General features: G+C 40.8%; 6 protein-coding genes across 8 annotated transcripts; 4 read left to right on the forward strand and 2 right to left on the reverse strand.

The window, feature by feature from the left end:
- The first annotated feature begins 883 nt into the window (after positions 1-883).
- On the forward strand, positions 884-8,343 carry LOC128730554 (transcriptional activator cubitus interruptus). The gene is made up of 5 exons (XM_053823610.1): positions 884-944; positions 3,353-3,825; positions 3,911-4,606; positions 4,685-4,849; positions 4,940-8,343. Exons 1-5 carry the CDS (start codon positions 899-901, stop codon positions 7,967-7,969), a joined length of 4,410 nt encoding a protein of 1,469 aa, XP_053679585.1. The 5' UTR covers positions 884-898; the 3' UTR covers positions 7,970-8,343.
- A 503-nt stretch (positions 8,344-8,846) lies between these two features.
- On the forward strand, positions 8,847-9,949 carry LOC128724609 (serine protease grass-like). The gene is made up of 4 exons (XM_053818334.1): positions 8,847-8,907; positions 8,971-9,202; positions 9,272-9,462; positions 9,539-9,949. The coding sequence occupies exons 1-4, from the start codon at positions 8,847-8,849 to the stop codon at positions 9,931-9,933; spliced, it is 879 nt and encodes a 292-aa protein (XP_053674309.1). The 3' UTR covers positions 9,934-9,949.
- Positions 9,945-13,971, reverse strand: LOC128724619 (CLIP domain-containing serine protease HP8-like). Its single transcript, XM_053818345.1, is given in 3 exon segments — positions 9,945-10,708; positions 10,773-10,975; positions 13,903-13,971. Coding segments are annotated over 3 exon segments (933 nt in total). The 3' UTR covers positions 9,945-10,047.
- A 2,642-nt stretch (positions 13,972-16,613) lies between these two features.
- LOC128721944 (ATP synthase mitochondrial F1 complex assembly factor 1) lies at positions 16,614-26,354 on the forward strand. 3 transcript variants are annotated; one of them, XM_053815753.1, is made up of 4 exons: positions 24,801-24,825; positions 24,901-24,999; positions 25,147-25,679; positions 25,749-26,354. In XM_053815753.1, exons 3-4 carry the CDS (start codon positions 25,164-25,166, stop codon positions 26,007-26,009), a joined length of 777 nt encoding a protein of 258 aa, XP_053671728.1. In that variant the 5' UTR covers positions 24,801-24,825; positions 24,901-24,999; positions 25,147-25,163; the 3' UTR covers positions 26,010-26,354. The 3 variants fall into 3 exon arrangements, with proteins under 3 accessions (XP_053671729.1, XP_053671728.1, XP_053671727.1); XM_053815754.1 differs by lacking the exons at positions 24,801-24,825; positions 24,901-24,999 and adding an exon at positions 16,614-16,629 and having other exon boundaries at positions 25,144-25,679; XM_053815752.1 differs by lacking the exon at positions 24,801-24,825 and having other exon boundaries at positions 24,901-25,679.
- LOC128721946 (RING finger and transmembrane domain-containing protein 2) lies at positions 20,621-24,105 on the forward strand. The gene is made up of 3 exons (XM_053815755.1): positions 20,621-22,228; positions 22,299-22,514; positions 23,299-24,105. Exons 1-3 carry the CDS (start codon positions 20,621-20,623, stop codon positions 23,530-23,532), a joined length of 2,058 nt encoding a protein of 685 aa, XP_053671730.1. The 3' UTR covers positions 23,533-24,105.
- Positions 26,054-27,491, reverse strand: LOC128724630 (uncharacterized). The gene is made up of 3 exons (XM_053818356.1): positions 26,858-27,491; positions 26,478-26,506; positions 26,054-26,410 (listed from the first exon to the last, which is right to left on the reverse strand). Exons 1-3 carry the CDS (start codon positions 27,489-27,491, stop codon positions 26,054-26,056), a joined length of 1,020 nt encoding a protein of 339 aa, XP_053674331.1.
- Between the last annotated feature and the right edge of the window lie 35 nt (positions 27,492-27,526).

Raw genomic sequence — 27,526 nt, forward strand, 5'->3', positions numbered from 1 at the left:
TACCAGCTATCGCACATGATCTTTCCGAATAAGTTCAACGTAATCGGACATTTTAACCGGAGATCGTGGTTCGCTTGAGATGAAATATTAAAATGTTCAAAAATGTACCAACGATCGCTATCATATTGGTCGCACTACTCGCATTTCTAGCTATTAATGTTGCGGTGCGTTCAACCAACCTACACGCTATCGTTTGGTTTGTCGAAACTGACTTGTTTGCTTTCTTATGCTTCGTTCAAGAAAAATTTACTTGTTCCCGTTACATACACGCCGCATGGCAAATGATGGTTATGGGATTTGTCAGCAGATTGCCTCGCCGTCGGACCCGTGAAGGGTCGGTACTGAAATGTACACGTGCAGAAATTGTTGTTTTTTTTTGTTGCGTTCCCGGCGTCTGTATCTCCATATCATCGTGGTACTTTTTGCAATGTACGATCTTTATTTGATTGCATTTCATTTTTTTTCTTCTGTTTCTCTTTACAGCCTGGCTGGTAACGCAAATTTTGCCGAGCTACAATTTTTGAGTGCCCGTCGAGCCGCAGTTGCTGCAGCCGTCGCTAACGCTGAAGCCGCTCAGATTAGCGGGACAGTATTACCTCCACATCCGCCAGCTCCAGCAACGATGGTGCCTTTGGCCACATCGCCACCGGCCACATCTGGCGCATCGCTGAAAGGTGACGGTGAACGGTCGGGCAGCACTGGAGCGACCGGTGCGACCTCGATTAGCAACGGAACGTCACCGGCGGGCGCAGGGGCCGGTGGTTCCAGCCCAGGACTTCCTACACCGAACGGTACTACCGGTGCGACGGCGGGTCCTTCTGCCGGGCAGACCAATCTTCCCACCGTGGCGGTGCCCCATCCCAGTGACTTTCATCCTGCCTACAGAATACCCGGTTACATGGAACACCTGTACTCGTTACAACACGCATCGGCGTCTCTCCACGGTAAGGATGTAGCTCAGTAACTATTTTGGGACACAAAGGTCTTGTCACGCAATGCGTTTATGTGAGATCAGATACCGTAACCGATCATCAATCGTCGTGCTGGTCTCTAGCCGGAAGTGCTCGTTGGGAGAAACATTTCAAACAGTCAACAAACACATCGGAACGACCGCGCGCGATTGCAAACGCGCGATGCAAACAAATGGTTCCATTAGCTGTTAAAAATACTGCCTGCAACCGTGCGCATGGTGGCTTCCAGATCCTCATTTTCCGTCCCCTTTTAGCCACCTATCGATTTTTCTAGCGGCGCTCGAACACAACATCCGGCAGAATGTACCTTCCCTTTGCCACGGTATGGTTGTGGTCGCGGATGGTATTTTAACCGCCGAATGACTAATGTCTCCTCGCTGTCACTCTACTTCTTCCACGCACCTACAATCAAACCATGGTCGTCCTGTCCAACTACAGCACACCAAGCATAGGGTAACGGGTGTTGGTCGACAGTCAAAATATTGTTTCAAAAAACTCGTAAAATTCTCTACTTTTTCCCAGCATTGTACCAGCTTTGTTCTCGAATGACGTACTATACGCGCACATTCTTCGCCAGCTAGTATGGGCCGATGCTGTTTCGTACAGCATTTTTCATACACCGTACAGAGATCGCTCTGGCAAAACATTTGAATGAAATAAAAACAACAATAAAATGCAGACAAATTACGCCCTGCTTCCTACTCCTACATTCGAGGATTACTCTAAAAGCCGTGAGGAAAGGGAAGGAAATAGAGTTGCATACGCTAGCGTGCCGTGCAGAAGCCGCGGAACGGCGTGTAGGCGCAGATCCGTACATTGGGTGGACGAGAAACAGTGCGTGGAAGATGACGGCACTAGAAGGGTTACCTATTTATAAGTTCGATCACGTTCATGTACTAGGGATGTGAAAGAGAGATTCCGTCACGCCATGTACATACTGTTTCCTATGTTGATTCAGTTTCACATTGCTGGATACAATACTTTAATCCACATTTTTTTTATAAACACTGCACCATTGTGCTTAAATCGATAAGAAGGACGGTGTGACCAATATGTGTAATAACAATGTTGACCACACTGATTGTGATTTGGGAATGAAAAACTCAGAATTGATAGAAGGCATTCGAAGTCTGTTTTGATATTTCTATTAGGCTTACAATAAATTAGGTATTATATTTGAATATGAAATGATGCCATGTAATAATGTATCATACAATTGCCTCAACACATCTTTTAGGTAACCTTGACCATTTTCCACATCATCAAGTGCCACACACTGTCAAATTGTAGAATTATCTGTTCATTTTGTTTGAACAAGGATATTAACTAATTAGTGATTTTTGATGACGCCTTACTGGAACATTATTCGTACCTTTCATAAACTTACTGCTGCAAAATGCGCCAATATGTTTCATCACATGATGCGGGTCGAAGGTTTGTGTGGTTTCAAAGATGTGGTAAAACAACGAAATTGCATTGCTAGGACAATCTTTGAAAGTTCTTTGAAACGTCAAACGTATTTTTGTAGCATTTTGACTGTGTTGCATCGTTGATCGTTTTATTCAGCGTCAACGTGCTCTGGAAGTAGATTACAACGTGCATTCCTTTCCGGAAACGTTGTCATCATAACTGTGAGCCCAGGGAGCTCTTTGTCAAAGACGCATACGCTCTTAATGTACATTCGAATGCTCTGTGGTCGGCTGGCTAAAACGTTCGTGGAATACTGACGACGTTTTACAACCACACAACCAAGCCTTCGGCCAGCAATTTTCATGATCGATGCTCCGCCCGTATGAAAAGCTATTGATATGCTAGGTGGTGTTTCTATTCCTCGAGCTAATACGACCTTGTCAAAATTTAGTAGAGCTGTTGCAGTTGACTCGAGAAACTAGTCACAAATAAACCTCGGCAATACCTGATGCATCGGGGCTTCTTCTTGACTACACATGTGATAATCTTATGATTAAGTTTTGTTGCTTGCTTGGTGCAGTGTTTCACAATCTTTATGGTGGTGATCGTTAGTCGGGCTACAAGTATTGCACCGTTGTATTGTAAAAAATAACGCCATCGCCATTCGAACACGCGCACAGAAACGTAATCTCTAAACGTGGGCAATTTGTAGTTACTTATAAAACCGTAACAATAGCGCGCAAGGGTGGAAATGTGCGATGATGCCAAATAAGCGTCCTTGCATAATAAATAAAACCGCGGTGGTCATTTAAGCCAATGTCGTTAGGCTATATTGGCTAAGGTGCTGGGTCAAAAATGGTTTTGTCAAACGATCGTATATCCTTACAAGTGTTGTCATTATTCCCTTTTCGGCAATTATGTATCACTAACTCTGTTATTTCATTTCTCACATTCGAACACGTCGGACGCAGGGCTAGGTTTGACATCGGAGTACATAAATGCCCGCAACGCAATTGCTGATTTGCATCCAGCCAACTCACTGGCTAGTGCGGATTTTCACTTCAGCATTGACGCCGCTAGCCGATTGAATAGTCCTCGTCCGGGCAGCATTCGAGCCAGTGTGAGTCGGAAGCGTGCTCTTTCGTCATCGCCATATTCGGATTCGTTCGACATCAGCTCTATGATACGGTACTCGCCAAACTCTCTAGCCTCTCTGGTGAACGCATCGCGTAGTAGCAGTACTAGCGGCTCGTACGGCCATCTATCGGCAAGTGCCTTAGGTCCTGCTTTGGGTATGCATACTGCAATGCCGCCGCATTTGCAGCATCTACTTCGTAGTAGTGGATTTCTTCATTCACTCCCGGGTCATCACACACCGACCGCCAGTATGTTTTCATTATCTCACCACCCACTGCATGCAGGACATTCACTGAACAAACCACAGGTAAGAATGATCAATTTCTCGAAGTAAGTTTTGAAGCCAAATAAATAATTAATGTAACACAATCAATTCTTCTGTTCCGGTACAGCAAATAGCCGATCTCTCCAGTAAGAAACAAGAGCAACCTTCTTCCAGCTCGCAAGTGACTCGCGTCGAAGCCGACAGTGCCAGTAATGCACAGCAGAAAAAGTTACGCATCAAACGAGAGTGTCCTCCCCAGAACGGACAACCGCACAAAACAAGTTCCCGGGATGAATGCTCGACAATGATTACCTCGAACCATCTGCCAAGTCCTACATCAACGCAAGGACCTACGAATGGAGCCATTTCTGCGTCATCGACTACTCAAAAAGGGGGGCTGAATCTCAGTCCGATGCATCGAGCATTAAGCAACGGAGGGCTAACTGTTGAGCACAGCGGTGCTGTGGTAGGCAGCCCCATGGACATCAGTTGCAACGGTAACGCAAATGGAGGCGGTATTGGTAGCGCGTTTGGTGACGACGGTGGTGGCCGCGATGGGGGTACTCGTGCGGATACTACAGACCCAAAGGATGAGCCGGGTGATTTTATCGAAACCAATTGCCATTGGCGTGAGTGCTCACTGGAATTCAACACGCAGGATGAACTGGTGAAGCACATTAACAACGATCATATCCATGCGAACAAAAAGTCCTTCGTATGCCGCTGGGAAGACTGCTCGCGTGATGAGAAGCCATTCAAAGCCCAGTACATGTTGGTGGTTCATATGCGCCGGCATACGGGAGAAAAACCTCATAAGTGTACGGTAAGTAGTATCCTTTAAAAATGGGTTTCAACATTATTTTGTGTTTTATTAATCATTCCTTCACTTCATTTGTTACAGTTTGAAGGATGTTGCAAAGCGTATTCAAGACTGGAAAATCTTAAGACTCACCTTCGCTCACATACGGGCGAAAAGCCATATACCTGCGAGTATCCCGGATGTAGTAAAGCATTCAGTAACGCATCCGATCGTGCTAAGCATCAAAACCGAACGCACAGTAATGAGGTACGAAGAAATCAACAAGAATCCGTAATGTTTTATCTGTTCAGGAATTCATGGTCGTTTCGTTCTCCTTACTCAACCACTACTTTTTAGAAACCGTACGTTTGCAAAGCACCAGGCTGCACGAAACGATATACCGATCCCAGCTCCTTGCGGAAGCATGTGAAAACCGTTCACGGAGCTGAATTTTATGCCAACAAAAAGCACAAGGGTAACAACTATGGCGGTGGAGGAAGCAGTGGCGGCGATGGGCCTGGAGAAGACGGCGACGGCTCAAACCATATGTTTGATAGCAGCCCACACAGTGAAGACAAGACAACAAGCATGAGCAGCCCTAGTATAAAGTCAGAATCGGATGTTAATTCGCCTAGCCATCCGCCAATCAACAGTCCGATGTCAATATCGGCGCTTACAGCCGGGCTTGGTGAGGATTATCATGACAGTGGAAACATGCAGTTGGACGGTATCGCCGGATTGGACGATCCGGCGTGGCCATACGTCGATGAAGATCTTGAGGTGGCCGATCTACCATACGTACTACGTGAGATGGTCGATCTTGGAGGTCCTACAGGAGCAGCGGCCATATCAGCCCGTAGCAATCCACGGAATCGGTTTAAGAATCGCATCAACAACAAAGGTTCGTTACTGAGCAGCAGCCCTCTCTCAAACATTCCGGAAATTAACAATCAAACCATGCGGAACTTTGGACTGGGTGAACTAAACAAAAAAATAACCGATCTCAAAATGGAACCAGGAGTAACACCTCCACCGCAGCCAATGGGGCAGCCCATGCCCGCGATTAGCAAGAGTGGACAGACTGATTTAATGCGCCCGACGCTTCCTCCGTCATCCACAACCACGACGATGATGATGATGAATGCGTACCTCAATCCAGCCGCAGCACAGAACCGGCGAGATAGCAACAACAGTACAACAAGTAGCTCGTATTACAGCATGCGTTCGGCGGACATAAGCCGGCGTAGCAGTCAGGCATCACAGCAAAGCTCAATCTCGACCATGCGGCCAAGCTATTATAATTCATCGTCACTATACGATCCGATCTCACCGGGCAGCTCGCGGCGATCGAGCTCAATGTCGACGGCTACGACCGGAGGTCAAAGTTTACCACCGCCACCTTCATCTCACCTCATTTCAACGCATCTGCAGCGGTTCGGTGGCAATGGTCAGATGATGGGTTCGATGAACAATTCCGGCGGGCAACTGAATGGGAATGGAAATGGTGCACGGCATTCCATTCCAAACAACATGACAAACACCGGCATGGGATTATACGGTCAGTATCAAAACGCTCTTGCTGGACAGATGGACCGACGTATGTCAGAGCCAGTGGCTAGTGGATCGGGTGGAGGACGCACGAACTTTCAATATCTGAATCGTCGTTCGACTGCAGTTAGCAACGCCACAGTAACACGGAATGCTCAAAATGCAACGACCTGCACGGATGCTCCTGGCGCAACAGTTACAGGCACAACCGCAAGCAACAAAATGCCACCTTCAACCAACACCAGTAAGCTGCATCCCAACCAGGAAGTTGTGCTAGATGAAGTCGAAGAAGGCGAAATGGTAGAAAATAAGCTTGTCATACCAGATGATATGTTGCAGTATCTTAACCAGGTTGCCGATATGGGTGGTGATGCCGGAGGCAGTAAACTGTCAAATCAAGTAACTGCAACGACAGCTGCGACTAACAATGTTTCCGGAGCAAATCCCGGAAACAATTCCTGGAACATTCCTCAGAATGAGAACGAAAGAGGAACAACGGTTGGTAATCTGCCAATGGGACTACCAGAAAATCCGACTGCTAATTTTACTCAGCCGCGAACGAATACAGTCAGTATGATCATGAGCCCCCAATCCCAGTACAGTAACGACGAATGCAGTCTTCAAAGCAATGTCATGTCCCCGCAAACTCCGCAACACCAGATAATGTCGCCAATGATGCCAGACAACGCAATTACTCCACTGACACCCGCTATCAGCAATTTCACGCAATCACCCTCTACGGTTGTGGCGAGCCAGGTTCAACCTCAGTCTGGTCAGTCTCAGTCTGTGCAGACACCTGTTCAGTGTCAAATGCTGGCCAACGATAGTGGAACGCAGAATTTCACTAATGGAAACAACAATTATGCTTTGCTCAGTAATACTAACTGTTACGCTCAGCAGCAACGGTCACTGCACCAATCCCAGCAGCAGCTTAATCAACATCAACACCACCACCAGGTGCAACATCAGCAACGTCAGCATTCGCATCAGCTATCGCAACATCAGCAGCAACTACAACAGCAACAGATACAGCAAGGTCAGCAACACCAACAACCACAACAGCAGCAAGATCAACCCTACGAATCACGGAGTCGTCCAATTGCTTGTTCGAACATAATCGGCTACTATCACCGAACTGACCAAAGTGCCAATCATTGCTGCTTGGCTATGATGATGCAGGGATCGCTTCATATCAATCAACCCCCATCCGGTACAGTGAATCATCAGAACGCAAATGATCAGCTGCATCAGTTGTCTCCAAATAATCAGTACAAAAACCCGTTTAGCCTGAGTCTGACTAGTTTCAATACTGGCAACAACTCCCATCGGGAGAATATGGCTGTAGATAGTAATCCGTGTACTAACACCGAGATACAATGTGGTGACATCAGCCAGTCGCAGATGTCACCAGCAATAGCAGCTATGGCTCCTAATGGAAATGCCCCTTCGATGGCAGCTAATGAAAGGCAGCAGGAAGTAGATTTACCAATACTAGCGCCAACACGCCAGCAGCCGATGGAAAGCAGTTTACAAACGCCTCCGTTGCCATCCACACCTACTGGTTTTGGTGACGCTGCGACCGGTGCTGCTCCATTGCCAATGTCTCTTACCGCGGATAACGGAATGACCATGGGGCAGGTAAATAATAACACTGCCATGGGTTCTGACACATACCAGAGAACGCTGGAGTACGTTCAAAACTGTCAGAACTGGAGCGAATCGGCAGCTGATATGGTCAGTAGTAGCACACATCCCTCGTCTAATCTCGTCATCAACGACATGAGCACGTCGTTGAGCTCGTACTTTGAGGAGGATCGTTATCTGCAAATGATACAGTAGACAGTACAGTTGCCATTTACAATGTGAAGATTTCTTTTTGATTAGGTATATGTATGCGTCAAAGTTTAACATAGGATAGCTCGGGGGCGAGTTGACTGAATCAGTTTCCTATATTAGATTAGTAATATCCTCAGTTGACTGTGGCTATTTCCCGCTAATATCGTCTTGGCTATACTGTTTGTTCGCGCTTTCCTGCATTTCTTTTGTAAAGATGCAGAGATAAGAATGTCTGCAAAATAAACTTTGTTGGATACGTGTTTTTTATTGTTTTGTATTATCTCTACGATTGTATATAGATTTACAAGCTCGTACCATAGTGTATTGCTTGGTATTACATGGAACGAAGCTACGATGACTAAATATACAAACAGTCTCTGCCATCATTTCGAATATTGTACATGAGGACGTTGTCTGTAGATAAGATGGAACGCCAGCATACCTATTTTATTTGTAGACGGTGAAATAGTTTGATTAAAGTGAGTAAAAATACAAAGAATGTGAAATAAACGGTTCGTTAACAATTGATGAAAAAAAGGCCTATTGAGTATTGTGTATTTTATTTTATTTTTTGATCTTTTTCATTGCAAAGCGTTCAACCAAACGGGTATGTTTATTTAGACGCGCTACTAAATTCCCATCATATGCAAACGGAATTTAAATCGTACTGACTACGTATGTAAATAAAATAGCGATAGCCACACGGAAAACCCCACGGATTGCCCGGGATACTGGATGAGACAGTCGCACCGAGCAAGTAAAGAAAAAAAATCCGTTGGTGGGGTAGTGCCTAGGAATTATTTTAGAGATAAAGCAAGTCTGTGATGTCGAAGAGCGGCAGTTGGTTGATCAGAACGAAACAACAGAGGTGGTAATCAATATGCGTCGTGATGTAAGATTGTTGATCGCGCTAGTCGTCGTCGCAGACGGTTGTGGTGATTGTAAGTTGCAATTGCATCGAGCATAATGAAATTGGAATAAGTATCATCGTGTGAGTGTTTTAGGGATCTTTCCTGATCGGGCTCAATTCGAATTGAGTAAAATTTTGAACAAAAACTGCGGTGACACTCCGTACACCGATCGTTTAAAACCAGAAAATGGAAGAATGTTCGAAAATCCATGGCTAGCACTTTTGAGGCATCCTGAAGAGGAAGAATATTTCTGCCAAGGGACACTAATTACCAACCGTCATGTACTTACCACTGTTGTTTGTACGCATTCGACAGTAGTTGATGAGTAAGTAGCCAAGAGAGGGGTGTATATTCTTGTTTCAATTAATCACTTAATGCTTTTCTTCTGGAATAGAACGATTGTTATTCTAGGTGAATATGACAGCCAATCAGCCAAACAGATCTGTAATGGAGAAATGTGTAATGATGTGACGATAATGGAACGTTTACCACGCAAATTGATCACCCATCCAAACTTTCAGAAAGATACGTATGAAGCAGATGTGGCTTTGATAATGCTGAATAGAAATGTCATCTACACAAACAGTTCAGTGACGATACACGACAAAGCATTTAATAACATGATCCATGTTTTAACATTTTTCTTCCTCGATTTTTCCAGATGTTAAACCTATTTGTCTACCCTTGACCCCAGTTATTCCTGCTCGAATTCATGATCCAATCACATACAATGCCCTTTGGACGGTGGAAAATAACGCACCCAAACAAGTTCAAATAAAATATATTCCCCAAAAGGAATGCCAAAAGATCTTGGGAAACGCAATTGAGCTGCACAATGGACAGATTTGCGCCCAATATGCAAAGCGGATCGAAACGAGGCTTATCGCTGGTTCTGGGTCACCGCTGCTGATTGAACATCAGGATCGAGCTTTTCAACTTGGGATTCTTTCTATTGGAGTTTTCAACGCTACCTACCTGGATCCGTATTTGTACGTGAATATTTCCTCTTATGTAAATTGGATCCATGAGACACTGACGAATGAATATAAACCATAAATCATTTTTTATGCTCACAATATTTTCTGCGGTCGTGTTTTCAAAATTTCCCTTAAGAAATTTTCAACTACGCCGAGACGATTTATTTCACGATCACAATTTGTTGGATACAAACTAAGATATCGTGGTATCAAGGATTTGCTTTTCCAAATCTCGTATTATCACTTCCACGATCCAATCATGAAAAGGAGCAACGGATGTGATGATGTATGGCTCGTGGAGCTTAGCTGGATAACGTGGTCCATACGAGAGCAATCCGAGCAGAACAATTTTATTTCCTTCGTGTACTGTGTAAACTGGTGCACCTCCGCCACCGCGTAAGTTTGGTTCTTGAGCCTGTTCAGTAGGCAGTGTGTGTCTTTCGTCGAAAACTATGCAAAACATCTCTTGCGACATAGTCGCTCTGTAGCTGGGCATGAGTAATTGACAATCATAGGGACTGATTTGTTTCATGTGATATTGCTTTGGTATCAACGATAGTCCTGTTTCCCTTCGACCACACCAGGAAGCGAGCAGTAAAATAGGGCTTTCTGTATGAAGTTCTCGATCAGATAGACAAATAGGAGCTACCGAAGGGCTATCTATGTTGGCCAATGTCCTTAGCTTCACGAGAGCAATATTGTTGTTTTGTTGGATCACGTCGTAATCTGGATGCACAATGATCGCGTCTACGACAATATCCTGAACGGGTTGAGCACACGTTTCATTTTCTGAAACGAACACTTCACAGTCAACGTTAGTTGAGCTATTATGTTCACCTACTCGAGCATATGTGCTGCGATAAACATAAAGAATTCATTACATTATTCGTGTTATAGAGTTACTATTTTTTAACTTACAGTTGCCCCAAGAGCTTAAATTGTACGACGAACGCCGTTGTTAGTACATATCTTTTATTCACTAGAACTCCTTGAAAGACGTAGTTCACAGAATTATTGCTTTCATAACCGAATCGCACAAGCCAGGGATGCTCAAACAAACGGGAGTCAACTGGAAAATCACTATCATAGTATCGCATTCCACAAGATTCATTTGGTAGTATCTGACGATCGGCGATAGAAGTATCCATTAAGCCAGCGAACACACTGGCAATAAGAATCGCGAATGACGCATTGACCCATGGGAGACGATTCATTTCTGGCGCTATGTGGACTGTCGGGATAATCGACAACAACTGACTGATAACAACTCAAGCTCGTCGATTTTTTAGCGATTTTTCTGACATACACGTTGGTGTTAAACTTAACAGCACAGTCATCATTAATGCCTTCAACGTTTGTCATTAAAGCATGGTATTGAATCATTTAAGACGTGCATCTCAGACCTATATATGATAGTTATTATGCGCGCGCAAAACACGTGATCCGATTTGTTTGAAGAAAAGTAAATTTTAAAAAGTTGAAAAATTGTTTTGAACGCCTTAGTATATCAATATAATAAAATTTTAACTACGACTAATTTGCAAATGTTTTATTATATACTGTATGGCAGAAAGTGACTGCCAGCATTCATGTACTAGTGAATCTGCTCTTTCGCCATCACTTGTTTGCATATCAAAAGTGGGTGTCATTCGGTTAGGACGTGCGATTCGCTTTGACAATGCGTACAATTTTTGTTTACATCTTGCCGGTAGTTTTTTTAAGTATTGTAGCTAATGGACAGTGTGCGTAGATAGAGTTTCTAACATGCAATGCCTTTATCTATTTGTGTTAATCTTGTTTATTTTATTACCGTATTGCTTTTAGTGCTTTTTCCGGATAAATTACACATGGATCTCAGCAGATCAATCAATAAAAAATGTGGTGAAACTTCGTACAGCGCACGGGAACGCCCTACATTCGGTCGGATGTACGAAAATCCTTGGCTAGTGCTATTACGTCACCCCGAGGAAACGCTACATTTCTGCCATGGAACTCTGATTACGAATCACTATGTGTTGACGACGGCAATTTGTGGATTATCGGTAGTAACTAAAACGTAAGCCAATCACAGAAGCTTTGTATTGCACTGATGGCAAACAAATTAAAAAAAAAATCATAACAAGAAATGTTTTTAGCAACGTAACAACAACACAAAAAGCAACTGTGATCGTTCTGGGTGAGCATGATCTAAACACCGATCCAGACTGTGCATCGGCGTGGAATTGTTCGCTGCCGATTACGAGGAGATGGATAGAAAGGGTGATCGTGCACCCAAATTTCAATGCTACCTCTTTTCACAACGATATCGCATTGTTGTACATGCAGGACACGGTTCAATTCCAAAACAGTTGAGTTTGGTTGAGAATGAGAAATATGTTTGATTGTAGTGTGTTAAAGTTTATTTCGCATATTTCCAGATATTCGACCCATATGTTTACCCTTGATATCGATTATAGATGATGATGATGTTTTACGACAAACTATATACAATACCATTTGGTCCAGGCACAGTGTACCCAGGCAGATATGGATGCGTAACGTACCTACGGCCGTTTGCCGTGAACAGACGAAAAACCTGCTTATTCTGAATGAAGGTCAAATATGTGCCCGAATCTACGATACGTTTTATGTTGATATGGCTGGTAGCGCTGGGTCAGCATTGTTAGTAGATTTTGATGGTCGTATTTTTCAATTTGGTTTATTATCAATTGGATTTACTGACGTTGTTTACAACGCGCCTTATATTTACATCGATATATCAAAATACACCAATTGGATACATGATTCCATCGAATGAATATACAAACATTTGTTTTGTTGCAAAATGTACTAACTTAATTTTTAACTTTATATTATTAAAGAACACAATTGAGAAAATATGTAAAGTGATGTACAACATAAAATATGAAAGAGAGTGAAAGATGGCATGAATGAAGTTGAAGAACGCGGAAATGGATATGATAAACGAATCTCTAAATACATAATTGAATGAATGTGCATGAATTAATTCAAAATCCTTTCTTCTAAAACAAAAAAAGTGGACCTGGAACAAAAGAAAACGAGGATCTACAATCCAAAGTCGGGTATCCTCTGGTGTCATAGAAAAATGTCATTGTTGATTTGCAAAATCACAGTGCGTAATAAAGACAGCGCAGGATATCAATATTTTCTTTTGCTATTTCTCTCCTGTAAACACTTACACGGTGTACTACTCCATAAACATCTGCTCGTACCACCGGATCCTGTTGTGATGGCCGGAATCGAGGGAGCCAAACATTTCTTGCATGGCAATTACCCATTAGGTTCCCGATGTGTAGATGTTTCACTTTTTATCTTTTCTGGTTACGGAAAAGTTGTTTTATAGGAAGCGTGGTTCGTGGGTGACTTGACGGAGAACAAAGAAAAAGCTAGTATGTTAATCAGACAAATTCACGTAACTGCAAAAAATATTAATGTAAATGTGTCAATTTCTTGAAATTTGATTTTGGATGAAAGATATCCAATTTAGTTCTAAGTCATGTTGCATTATCTCCATCAGTTGTGCTTATAATAAAATTAGCTCGTTACACTATTCAGGAAATAATTTATGGTTTATTGGCACTTGGTTTTATTTCCTAATTACTTGGTTCAATCGAATCTTGAACAGACCATTGTAGTCTACAATCCAACCAGCGCTGTTGCTTTGGCAAAGGACAATGCTATTCCCACTTTGTTAATTTTTTCATTTGTGCTATCCTGTACGCGTATGTTCTTGCCACTGTTACTACATTCCATGTTTAATTTCCCCAGACAGATATGAGTCAGGATACTATTACTTGTAACCTCTAGGCGCACTTTTCATGGACAAAACAATCTTGCGCAGCTAAATAACAGTTAAATAGATCAACTACTAGGTCCATCTATGGGCTGTGGCTTTCTTGTGTCCCAAATCTTTATAGCTCTATCCTATTCTATCCTACACCTGTGTATAGCGCCAATCCAGTAAGCACCTAAATCTGCGCATATCAAACAATATCAATATGGTATCAACACTAGTGATCCTGCTAACAAATCCAAAAGCTAATCTACTCAGGAACGATGCTCAGATAAGTGAACGCACGTTTGAAGTTCGAATCATTTTGCTTGGTAGAGGCGAATGTAGCCACACTGGCTCAAAGTTTCTTATAAAAATAAAACGTTTGAAGTCGATTAAAACTTTTCTTATCTTGCCTCAAAGGTCAATTCCGACAATAGTATTAACCCCTTCACAGTTTTGCCCGAGCTGTGATCGGGCACACTGAGTGTGCCTCTACTGATTTGCACGAGTAGTGCTCGGGTAGTTTTGGTTTTTTTATTCCTCCGCATTTGTCTTGAGCGCTGCTATTGCTTCACTTTTTATGAGTATGTATAGATTGTCCATGAATATATGTTGAGATTTTTTTTTACTTTTTTGGTTAAATTGTAATAAAATTTATAAATAATTACAATTTTTCGAAGGAAGGAAATCCCCAACAGCCATGGATTATGTGAAATTATAGAATTATGAATGAATTATGTATTTTTGAACTAGAAATTTAGTTTTGAAAACAAAACGACCAGGTTTTTGGCTCAAGTAACGAGAGTGCACAGTTTGTTGTTCGTACAGAAGCGAATCCCATACAAATGCTACACAAAGAAACTAGATATTATTATGAAACTATGAATAGAATTCTTTGCTCCAGTCAAAAGAAAACAAAGATGAAATTTAAATTAAATAATAATTCAAAAAAATAGAATTCATTGATATTGAAAACAACAAAAGTAGTTTTTAGGTAATGTTCTAATACGCTGAACTAAATATCATTTTTTTGCATTGAATCTCAACAAAATACAATACAAACTTTAAATTTTATGAATTTTAGACCACTTTTTTCCAAAACACAAATAAAAAAGGGTGACAATTTTTTTTCCAAAATCGAAAGACTGTGAAGGTGTTAATGTACGCGCTAGGATGCAGTCAACCAACCGGTCCTTATCACTCAAACTACTTGTGGTCGACGGATGAAGCTAGAGCTGTGAAGGATGAAATATGTTTGGTATATGAGGTATATGAGCTTCACGATAGCGTCATTGTTGTGAGGATCAGTACGGCCGACTCATACCATAAAATCCTTTTAGAATATCCATGTGGACTGCAAAGACTGCTAGGCAGTTATAGACCGAGGGCCAAGCCAGTTACGCAGTCAAAGATCGAGGGCCTCAAACTCACTTTTGCAGCGGAAAGGTTTTAAACAAACCTAATCATAAAATAAACAATACTATTATCATTTGTGCGTTTGTGCGAGTATTTTTGAATGTTTTCGTAGCATTGAAATAAAAATAATTTAAAGTACATCAAAATCTAAAAGAATTGATAGCAAGCGTTCACGGGACGGACCGTACTCTGAACAGCGCAAAAGACTCAATTTCCGAATTGTCAACTTTCATAATTGTATAGGATCCGCTTGGCGGCCCAGTCCATTTGTTGGATTTATTGAGCGTTATTAAAAGCACGCAGCTGACATCCGAATTCAACGGACGCAGCCGGTTGATCGGCGCATGTCGACTGAGTGCGACACGTCGGGTTGGCCGATCGGTCGATCGATGTCGCTGAACAGAGTTCGTCGTTAGTGGTCGCGCGTTCTCTGGGACGCACGTAGTCGGTCTGTCTCTAGCGGTCTGGACACTTGACTTTAAAACGACCAGGAGCTGACAAAAATTGCATTTTTTTGCATTTTGTTGCTCTGTGGACGGCTGTGTAGCAAAATACCTCCGGCTAGGGTCAGCATCTGACGCCTCTAGATGGTTACACAGGCTCTTCTAACTATACTCTTACTCAGTGCGTGCCTTACGTACAGAGCGGTAACGAGAGGTGATCGGCAGATAGAAGGGTTATTTATGAAGACCTTAACGGAGCGAATGCCAGAGATTATGGATCAGGTGCAGAGAGCAGTAAAGAGGTCCATTGCGATGCTGACATGACAGATACTAGGTGCCTTTGCCATCCTTGGACGAAGTCATCAAGGCCATTACTTGGCCGTCAGGAAGTCATTAGGAAGCTCGCTTGGGAAGCAGTGTATTAGTTGATGGCGAACGATGACCTTGTGATGGCGAATCATGGCCCACTAAGTCCTACGACCAAGAAGCCTCCATGACCAATGGGTCTTGGGCAATACGGGCGGAGGACGCCAACGCCCTCACCATCTTGGAGCGACGGGTACTACAGACTATCTTTGGTAGCATTTGTGAGAAAGTATTTGTTGAAAAGGGGAATGAGCCGCCTGTTGAGCTGTTTGACAGACACCCTTGCTGTGGCAAAGGCCGGAATGATAAGATGGTTTGGGAACGTGATGAGCACGCCGGACTCATGCTCTACCAAGCAGGTGCTCGCCAGCGACCCATTCGATGCGAGATGTAGAGGATTTCAACGAGCTCAGTGGTTGGATCAGGTAATGCTAAAGTTGTCGTAGATTGAATGTACGTGTTCCACTGTGAGTGGGCCAAGAACTAGAAGAAGAAAAAGATCGCCGACAATCGAAGAGACAAATTTTATAATCTAATCCAGGGGTCTCCAAACTTGGCGGGCCGCTTTGAGCGTAATAGCCGCAGCTGAGGGCCAATCATAGATCGATCACAAGTGGAATCGGCGGTGCATGTTTTAGAAAATAATTATTATTTTAAATATTGAAATAATTTTTCAAAATATGTTCAATGCTGTGCAATAAAAAATTGCTCACAATATTTGTTATGTATTACGTATACATTAACAATTTTATTATAAATGCAGTTCTTAATTTTACATTGTCATAACGTTTTACATTGTCTTGATTTCTTCAATGACATCAAAATAATTTGAACTTTTCTGTATATATCTTCTGAAACTAATATCATTCGCATTGTTTCTTAGATGCTGTAATTCCGGACCATTCGGGTTTCCGATTTGACGTTCCTATCGTCAGCATAGATTCCGTGTGTTTGTCCGTCAAGTTGGATCTCAAATTATATTTTACGTATTTCTATGGACAAAATGTTTGTTCGCACAAATATGTTGTTCCGAACAGTTAAATGTACTAAGACGGATTATTCTTAATGTTGGAAAATCTTTTTTCCACAATAATTTGAGTAAATCTATTAATCCTCCTTTGAATTTATCTTTCAGGTTATCATTCAATTGTATTTCGATAAGCTCCGACTGCAATTCATTGGGACAATTCAGAACAACTGCTTCGAATGGATTCTAACAAATTCTTATTTCTGATGCCTTTCGTCTACTACAGAAAACCCTTCACTGACCTGCTTTTGTAGGTTACTTATTAAATCACATGCATAATCAACTGGGAATTCTGCCTTTCCTTCTCCTTTAATTTTCTTACATTCTGGACAATGTGTTAAGTTTATTATCTGTAGCTAGTCTAAAAATAACCTGAGTTTTTTTGCTGAAAGCCTTAATAAGAGTGTATATGTCAGAAGTATGATTTTTCTGTCCTTGAAGATTAAGATTCAGTAAATTCCAGTAAGTTGTTATGCCTGCTGCAAATACCAATTTCTATAGCCAGTTTTCATCACGCAGCAACGGTTCTTGTTTGCTCGAGATTTCTAAAAATTCCGTAACATCCTTTCTTACTTCAAGCATTCTTGTTGAACGTTTTCCACAACTTAACCGTCTTACTGCTGTGTGATAAGGCATATCTGGATAATATGATTCATTGCATTTTAACGAACTTCTAAGCTGTCTATGATTCAGACCGTGTGATCAAATGAAATTCACTATTTTAACTATGGGATGAAGTATACAGTTAATTTATGAATATTTAGCGGACAACGCTTGCTGGTGAATCATACAGTGGACAAACATAGACTGAGGAGCATTTCTTTTTTTGCACTCCTCCTTCACTAGCCCAACCAATCCTTTTTAACACCACTCACATTTGTTTCTCTATTAACAATTGAACAACTAAAATGACTCCAGTTATATCATCCCCGGTAGCGTTACCATGCATGATTTGCATAGCAACCAATGTTTGTAATATATTCACGATTTTATCCACTCCTCTAATCACCACAAAAATCTGCGAGGTTGATGAAATGTCCAACGATTCGTCAATTGCAATTGAAAAACATCGACAGTTTTTGCACTTGTTTTCTTTTGATATACGATGTTTTTACGGATATCTTAAACACGACGTGTGATGGTATTAGCTCTCAAAGACAAATTTGAAAATCTTTTATACATTTCTGGACATTGTTCTTGGGCAACTTCCAACATACACTCTTTATCTAGTTCTCAGTCAGTAAACGATTTACGTCGTTTAGCCAAGATATATGCAATTTTGTAACTGGCGTTAGTCACAGATTCGTTGTCAGTAGATAATTTGAGATGAAATTTGGTGGTGTAGCTTGGAAAACCGTTCTGTGCGTTCTTTTTCCTTCAATTGACCATATTTATTGGTTTAATAATGACGATGAAGGTTGTAATCTTCCTTCATAGACAATGTTTTGTTACAGTTTTTACACAACGCTTTTTCCCCTTGTTTTGCAAAAAAATATTTTAAACTCCTTTCTTCTTGAAATTGTCGATACTCGTCATCAACTATTCGTTTGATGCTCTCGGTTATTGAAATAAATGAAAGGTTTCGGTACGGTCAGAAAAGTTAATGTTGTTTCAATAATAGTGGGTTACTACTGAGACGGAACCATTCGTGAGCAAACCTATAGTCGAACAGTAAGTGAACGATTCCGGTTGGTACAAGGAAGCTGGAGCGTCGTAGATTCGAACTCGTTGCACAAACGGCTCGAGTCGAGAGCATCCACCGGTCTGACTGGATTCCCATCGATCGGGATGTGAATAGTATGACCCACCAATAGTTGTCATAACGCGTAAACTATGTAGCTATTACTTTTATGCTAATAGAGCGTATATGTTTCTATGTACTACCTCAAGCAAGGGAGTGCTGATATCAACTTAAGTTGAAAACTTCGCTGAACTGAAATTCATTTTTATGCATTGTACAATGTACGAAACAAGAGATCAGAAAGAGTTCTCAGAAATAATGTGTGTTTTGCTGAAAACTTTTATTGTTAACAACAAAAACCATGGTTAGATATCAAAATTAAACCGAAAGCTTTGCGGGCCGCACGGGAATGCCTAGTTTGGAGTTTAGTTAGTCAGTTAGGGCCGTAATTTGGAGGCCCCTGATCTAATCGAATCGATTTGAAAAATGTTTTTTGGACAAAGGTGTTTATACGTAAGTCAGTAAATAAGCAAGTATATTTGCATTATTCCCTTTTTAACCATAATTGTTAAAAAATGCATCATTTTCAATCGTGGTTGAGTTTTACTGATGCTTATTTATGTTTTCAAGATAATAGTTGGCGAGGATTTTTTATATCGTTTTGGCTGTGAGTCAGGCAATAATTTAAAGTCGAGCCATTTTTTTCTTCTTTTTTTTGCGAAATGGGATGGAGCCTTCTATATTTGAATATTTCAAAGAGTCACTTCTAATATATTCAAAGGTTTACCACTTCTTTATAGGCTCGACTATCTAGAGTCATATGCCTTACAGTGAAATACACTGGATACAACCGTCCACTTCGAGCAGCAACGATTGTATGGAGCAAATATGTTAACGTGCTGTTTGATCAGGAAAGTTTTCTGATTGCCGACCACTGGTTTACGCGTACTCAACTGTCAAAAGAAATGTCATTTTTCGCCCAGGGAGCAACATGTCAAGCGCTTCATTGCGACTGCTTCCTTATTAGCACGCATCTTGAGGATATATACATGTGTGCGTGGTCGATTGTTTTGATCGGTAATGATGATTTTCTGAGAAATTTTGTATTTTTCTCTGTTAAAATTGCTTAAATCACGAACTATTTCTCAAGTTAATGAGTAGAAGTGCAAAAAATAACTAAATTTCTTCTAAATAATATCGTGAATAAGGTGAATAATTCATTAGTGCTACAATAACGTGGAATCTACTTTGTGTATTGAAGAAGAAGATGAAAGCATAATACACTTTGGAACTTGATGTACGAACTAGCGTCGTAAACTGAAAAGAATATAACTTTAAAATAATAGCCTGACAAATTATTTTGTTGCGAAATCATTCATTGATGTACTCCGGGTCTTTGTTGAATTTGTAATTGAATGAAAAAGAGTATGTGGAGAAAACTGTGTTCCTGTATAATGTAGCTTGTACTTGCAGAAGAAGAAGCGAAAAACGAAGAAAAACAATTCATGAGTGCGTGGAAATTCATAACTTTTTATTTTGCTTGAAAAATCTTTTGATAATGTTGATTTATATCATATAAGAGAGCATATTCGTACCGCCGTAAAATGTTTTGAAGATGCATTAGCTAAAGCCATTTCTTGCTATATTTATAGCGTAATGAGAAAGATGAGTCATCGACGGAGAACCAACTGTATCGAAGAGAAATCCTGTGTGTTTGTGCTATATGTCCGTCGGTCTTACTAAACCAGTTTTTCTGAACTTATCGGCATTGTTGAGAAAATTTTAATTACGATTATTTCAATCTCGCCTACAGGTGAATAAATATGTGACCATATCGTGCAAGCATCGCTAGTGTTCGTATCAACATTGCAATTACTGTAAAGACAGGAGTATTTTGAAAATTGAACAAGAAATCACGGCTGGAAAGCAGCTAGCTTGTCGTTTCCGACATCCGACGGAGAAGTTCCCCAATAGAATACGTAAACAATTTTCCAAACGGAGGTGGTGTGTTTAATCACGTCCTATCTATTCTGTAAAATGTCTGATACGCAAGTCAAAGCTGATACCATAGAACAACAGACGGAACGTAATCAGCAGGAGGGATTGGAGCGTGCAGAAAAGACAACTTCGACACTATCTCAGGAAGAAACGGGCACCGTCAAAGCCACCACATCAACAACAGAAGAAGCGTCATCTGTTGCAATTATCGTTCCTACGGATATATCTCGTCCTGAAGGAGAAAACTTACCTGTAACGGACACCGATCTATCTTCCGTTGGTGAGGTAGTCACTTCTAGTGATTCCAGTGCCACGGGAGCTACTGCTACACAAATTCGTTGTTCATCTGTGGAACGCCAAACGTCGGTTGGTTCGATAGATAGTTCAACCATGTCGGCAGGAGGTGGTAGTGGTTCAGGACCAAGTGGTTTCCGAAATTCACTAAGTCATGGACGGATGTTCAGTCGATTTATTTCGGTAGACCGTACACGCTCAAACTCCCATGGGACCTCTTCCAGACGTGGCTCAAATTTTAGCAATGCTGTGCTAGGCGACTTTATGACTCTACTGCAACAAGCAAGACATCCGAGTAGTTTCTTTTCTACCGATCGGGCGGGTCTGTTTTTAAATACCGAACGATCACATGGATCTGGAACAAGTACACCGCCAATGCAAACGGGTAACTCAAGTAATTTGATTGGAAATAACAATGCGAACACAACCACTAGTGATGTTGTTATTGATGTTGACGATGGTACCGGAACGGCTGGAGTTGGATCTTTGCGATCTTCTCACAATGAACTATATCCGATTTCGAACTCCTCTTCTTCCGCAAACACGAGTATCCGTCCGTTTTTGTGGATGCCATCGGGTGAAGATAACAATCCTTCTTTGGTTCAACAGACCGGTGGTCGATCACCTCTAATGCCAAATTTCAACTATAATCACCATCATCATCATTTTCACAATCATCAACCGCTGTCGCTGCATCAGTCAGGCATGGGACTGACCTCGGCGGCAACGACGATGAACGCACAATCTCCAATTTCTGCAGGAGCAGGAGAGGGTATGCCCTCCACAAGTGGCGACTCGTTGACAAATGGTGGAATACAAACTCCAACGGCAGGAAATGCACCCACAATTGGCGCAGGTGGTACTACGCGCAGTAACAGCGTAAGTTCAAATCATCAGAACGATGAAGCAACAGTTCACGAAGCGCTAAACCAATTTCCCGAGACACGCGCATTGATCGAAGCATTGGGACGATATATACCACTGCTGTTGATATTGGTAGCCAAATTGTTTTACGATCATATAGATGGTATAGCGCGATTTATGTTGCTGTTATTGGCGTTCTACCATGCCAACTGGGTCGTACGACAAGAAATATCGAAACAGAAGCAACAGCGCGTGATTGTGTTATTGCGTGAATTAATCATAATTATTTTCACGTTGCTGATATTTGTATACGAATTTAAGAGGTTATTTTTGGTGATGCTGTTCGTGCCTCATAATTTTCAACCAGAATCCCTAAAGTCATTGTTATTTGTCGTTTGCATAACGGATTTGATACTGAAGTTGTTTACCATTGCTATCAAAATCATGGTCACTCTATTGCCGCCAAGAGTGTTAGATTACAAATGTCGTGTGAGTAGACTTTTATATCAGCTAAAAGCTGGGTTTCTTATTGTATTATATCATTTTTTTAATTTTTTAGGGTAAAGTTTACTTGATGATAGAATCACTGTCCCAGCTATATCGTGCAACAGCTCCAATTCAACCATGGACAATATTTTTGTTTGAATCATATTCCGGATCAGAAAAAATGTTTGGCGTTATTCTTTTCGTGGTATATATCGTTGCTAAGGCTACCGATTTACTCGATAGGATCAAGTTCTGCCATCGGTCATTTATCAAGCTGCTACAGAAAACGGTGAGTTGAATAAGTTATCGTACATCTAACTATGCTAAATTTCTTTTCACCTATGCGAAGCAGAAAGAATGGGAATCATTTTAGGCTTTGTTCTTTAACCTGTATACACTTCGCTCACACTATAATATGCAGATTAGATCTATTTTTGTAATGATTTTGTTCTTCGTTATTCATTACAAATAAGAGCATTTTGTATGAATCTATACAGTCATTAATTTACTATTAAAGTAGGTAAATAATAAAAAAATCCAAACGGTTGTAAGAGAGCTTTGAACGCATGACCTTGTCGTTAATAACACGACGCTTTCACCAGCTGTGCTATGGGGTCGATGTTTGTGGTGCTTTAATTGGTTGATTCAATGGCTGCGTGTGAATCAGCTATGTGCAATGCGATCAGTTAAATAGGAAATTTGGTTTTCGATCAAAGGTATAAAGAGAAACTTTGAACGAAACAATTCCATGTAATTAGTGACATGTTTCTAAGACTACGACCGTTTAGTAAAATTGTCTTTGTGCTTGAGAAACCTGAACCGTTTGCGGTCGAGCACCGTCGTCTGCAGCTCCTATCAGCTTGGTTCAATTTCATTTGAGCGACAGAATCGCCCCAAGTGAGTTGTACTTTCTTATGGAAAATAATCTACATTGGTTTTTGTTAACTAAGGTGGGGTTGGCAATGCATTGGATTAGTTTAGTAAACAAATTTTTTACATTCAATCAGGTTAGAAGAATTTGTAAAATGTATAATAAGCGCGGCCAATGATGTAATGAAAAAATTTCTTTTCAGAGTTATGGAACCGTACCGACAAAGGAACAACTGCAGGCTTGTGGTGGTCAATGTTCGATTTGTCACGATAATTTCAACTCGCCAGTGTTGCTCGAATGTAATCACATCTTCTGCGAATTATGTGTTGGTACATGGTTCGACCGAGAACAAACCTGTCCTTTATGTCGTGCGAAAATTGTCGATGACCCTTCCTATCGCGATGGAGCCACTTCGTTCTTCTTCCAGTTATATTGAAGCATAAGCAGTTGAAGTACACATTACCTTTAACTTGTAACCTCATTCCACATAAGTTTCCTTCGCACATTTGTTTTTCTGGATACATTTATTGCTCCAACATGTTCACGGACGTGTATTGTTTGTTGAACAAAAAAAAATCTGCATCGATCATTTTTTCAACAAAACGGATAGAACAAAATTTTGACTCTTTTCTATTTTGGTGTGCATTTTTTTTTGCAATAGCCAGTAAAATTGATCTAGCTATCAATCGTCAAAGCCAGTAGAGAATTGAGACTATCCTGAAAAACTGCAATTAGAAAGCATTGTATTAAATGTCGGAGTGAGAGAGAAGACAGAAACAGTAAAAGCAAAAGGATATTTTTATATGCATGCACATAAATAAACATTACTAATAACAGGCGCATTTAGTTGTAAGGAAAAGATTATGTCAGATACAGAGAATTTCAGTTTCTGCAAGAATCATAGGATTAGTGTTATAGTCATAAGGACGCACTGTAAACCGTAAAACGATGTACAATAGAACAAATTGCAATCAATAAAGGAATCCATAATATGTTTCATGGATTTGTTAACCGTTGAACTGCTTGTTATATGTTAAGAAATCATTATAAGATTTTGAAAGCTATTGATGATTTTAATGTTTTTATATTTTACCTATAGCAAAGAATCTTCTTAATCTACGTTAGTACCTTGGGACCGTTGCTCCACGTGAGCTGAACCCGAAATCGTCGTGTGTTAATGGCTTATTAACGACGGTGAGGTAATGAGTAATGAAATCTAGGATGAGGTAATTACCATGATGCTATAGATTAGATCATGGTATAGATTGCCAATGTTGTCTATCATATCGTTTTAAACTTTGTAACACATTTGTAAATAATTTAATTGTATTTCAATGGTTTGGCGACTGGCCATACTGACGACTTCCTTAGAATGCTTGATATTTTATCTCTAGTCTATTCGGTTGTGAATTTGAAACTCTGCTGTGGATTAGTATTGTTTTTTTGTATTAATTTATTTCCATTACACCCTCTTCTTCTTCTTTTTCTTCTTTGCGGAATGGGATGTAGCCTTCTATATATAAATTCTCCAAAGAGTCACTTCTAATATATTCAAAGGTTGACCACTTCTTTATAGGCTCGACTATCTAGAATCATATGCCTTTTTCACGAAAGAATAACGAAAATAACGACATAAGTTTGACGTTTGAATTTGTACGGTTCCTGACGTAATGCATTCGAGAAATGTCATTTTTTGTGAGCTAGAAAGAATGTGTATTCGATTGTTTTGGTCGGTATATCTATTACATAAATTGAAATATAACTTTTTAATTAATTTATTATATTTCACATTATGATTGAACAGGCTACGGTAAATAAGTTAGTTGCGTGCTTGTGCGGAGAAAAACAAGTTCCCACAAGAACAGTGGCAAAAGGTGTGAAATATAATATAAAACAGGCTGAGGTAATAGAAAGCGCATTTTTGCGTACCGAAAAAGTGGATAATTTCGTCCATATTACCAAAAAGATATAATCTTGCTCGCTGAGGTGTAGAGAATGGCTGCGTTCGCTTCTGTACGACGATTTCTTGTTCATTCTCGTCAATTTGCAGCACAACGAGGTATTCACATGTCGTCCGCACGTGAACAGTCGGAAAAGGTGCTGGAGGAAATGAAGGAAAAAAATCCTTATTTTGAGAAGTATTCAAACAAAATTGCCGCTGTGCAGCAAAGCTCTCCTGAAGATTTTCTTTCGCGACTAAGTTCTGTCGATAAAGAAAAGAAAAAACCAAAATTTGGGTTAACAGAAGCGGAACGTGACTACTCAGAGTTACTGAAACCCAAAGTACCACTAGGAAACCAATCAACAAAAGATGCATCGCAGCGAAAATTGAGTGATATTATGCGGCTGGAATTAATCGAAGATAAGTCGGCGGATGACATCAAGCATTTGTGGTTAGAATACCACAAGGATAAGGATGTTGTATCAGCAGCCATTCCTGTGGATCAGTTTAATTTGATGATGAAACGTGCTAAACATCATCCCATATTCATTCTTCCAATTCCTCGTAGTCAAGGGTATGAGTTTATCATGCTACAATTTCACTCGAACACTGTTCATTTCACACCCTTGCTGAATTATCAAGTATGTTTCAATAATAATCGCATTTTATTGAGGGCAACAGTTTTATGCACCGCTTGGTTCATATTGCAGGTTCACAAGGAAAACGCGCCGGAATGTTTGAACATAACGATGTTCACGGAATGCTCGGACAAAGGCATCGTACTTATGCGGGGAGAATACGATCCCAAAGTTCTTAATGCTCAGGAAGCACAATGCTTGGTCAATCAAGTTCAACTTTACTACAGCCAAGATAACGAAACAAAATTGCGTCTTCTTGATACGTTCACCAAATATCCGGAAAAGTTTAAACACATGGATGTTATAGAGGAACTAAACAATTTGCAAATTTAAAAGTCAGAGCTGTTGCAGTTGAATTCCAGTGTGCATCTCTATTATCAAAAAAATGGTTCGCGTATTACCGACAAAGTTGTTGCTGATAGCATATCTTGGGACAAGTGCAAAGGAGTTTCTGCTATGTCTACGTTCAGCATGGAGTCTTCAAGGGTATCTTCTGATATTTGAAAATGAGTTGGAAAAGTGACATTCATCGTTTGATTTGCTGGACTTGTAAAATCAAAATCACCGATGAAGCCCTTTTGCATCCCGTTGAAGTCATCATCGTCTAGCAAAGCATCCAGTTTTTGCATCAGCGTGTCGTCGGTAGACATATGGTCAGGTAATAAAAATGTGTTTTCCTCGTACAAACCATGTCTACGTCTAGATGACAAAGTGGGAGAAGGGGGAGAGGCAGTCTAAAATTAAAGAAAGAAAGAGTTTTGTTGATTAAGTAACATTTGATTTGAGTACATATAGACTTACTAGAAGAATTTCCTCTTGCGTTGTATCATCTTCATGGATAGTTTGGGAAAAAGTTTCAATTAAAAATGTAACGTTGTTCCGTTTCTTCGTTGTTTGAACTATCATTTCATCGTTTTTATCTGGATTAGAAGGACACGGGTCTGGCGCATCTAGTGTTGTAGCAGAATTACATTTGCCATCAAGAAAGTAATTCTGATTACTTATTAAAGAATGGTCTTTCCAGCTTGGGCGTTCAGAAAAATGTTTGCTCGGAATCAGCGCAGTTTGCGGCTCAGTCAATTCAGGCCTATTTATGATTGGTATGGGTTGCTCTGTTTCGGTGCTGACGGGTAGCACTTCCAGCTCTTTTCTTTGTTGTTCTAATATACTTGCAGGATTACCGTCTTGATGTATACTAATTAAATATTCTTCCACACTATTGAGGAATGCTTTCCATTCGATTGTGTTTTCGTCACATGGTGAAGTATTAGGTGTATTTGACTGAAATTCTTCGGGGTCGGAAAGGACTCCGGAAATTCCAAACGAAGACAAACGATCGAATGGTGTTGATGCAGCCGGCGGTACAAAATTATTCGTAACGTTACCTATTGTTTTATCAGCCGCATCGAATGGCAATTGCATTTGATCAGATCCGGAAAAAAAGTTACCCGGTAAGTTCAGGTAGTCGTCTGAACGCGTTGTTTTATGTAATACATTTTGATGTGTACGATGATTTCGTTGATGGTCAATCCATTTCATTAGGCCTGTTTTCAAACCGGCAACGGGTTCTTGTCGCATAAATCCCCCATTATGTGTGTCACGCTCGAAACGTGCGTAAACTGCACGATCAAATATACCAGGTTGTTTGCGCTGTACCGCAGCAGTCGAATCACGCTGAAAGAAATTTGTTCGAGTATCTGTGTCAGCTATATCTGCAGGCTTTTCAGTGTTTCTCGTTAGAAAATCTTTAAACAACTGCTGCACGTATACACTATGGTCTTGCTTGGGTTGTTTCCATCCACGACGGGCTGGCATATTCAATATTTGTTAATTTAGTTGAATCTCTATAT

The sequence above is a fragment of the Anopheles nili genome, chromosome 2 (assembly GCF_943737925.1).
Source record: "Anopheles nili chromosome 2, idAnoNiliSN_F5_01, whole genome shotgun sequence".
In the NCBI taxonomy this organism is placed as follows: Eukaryota; Metazoa; Arthropoda; class Insecta; order Diptera; family Culicidae; genus Anopheles; species Anopheles nili.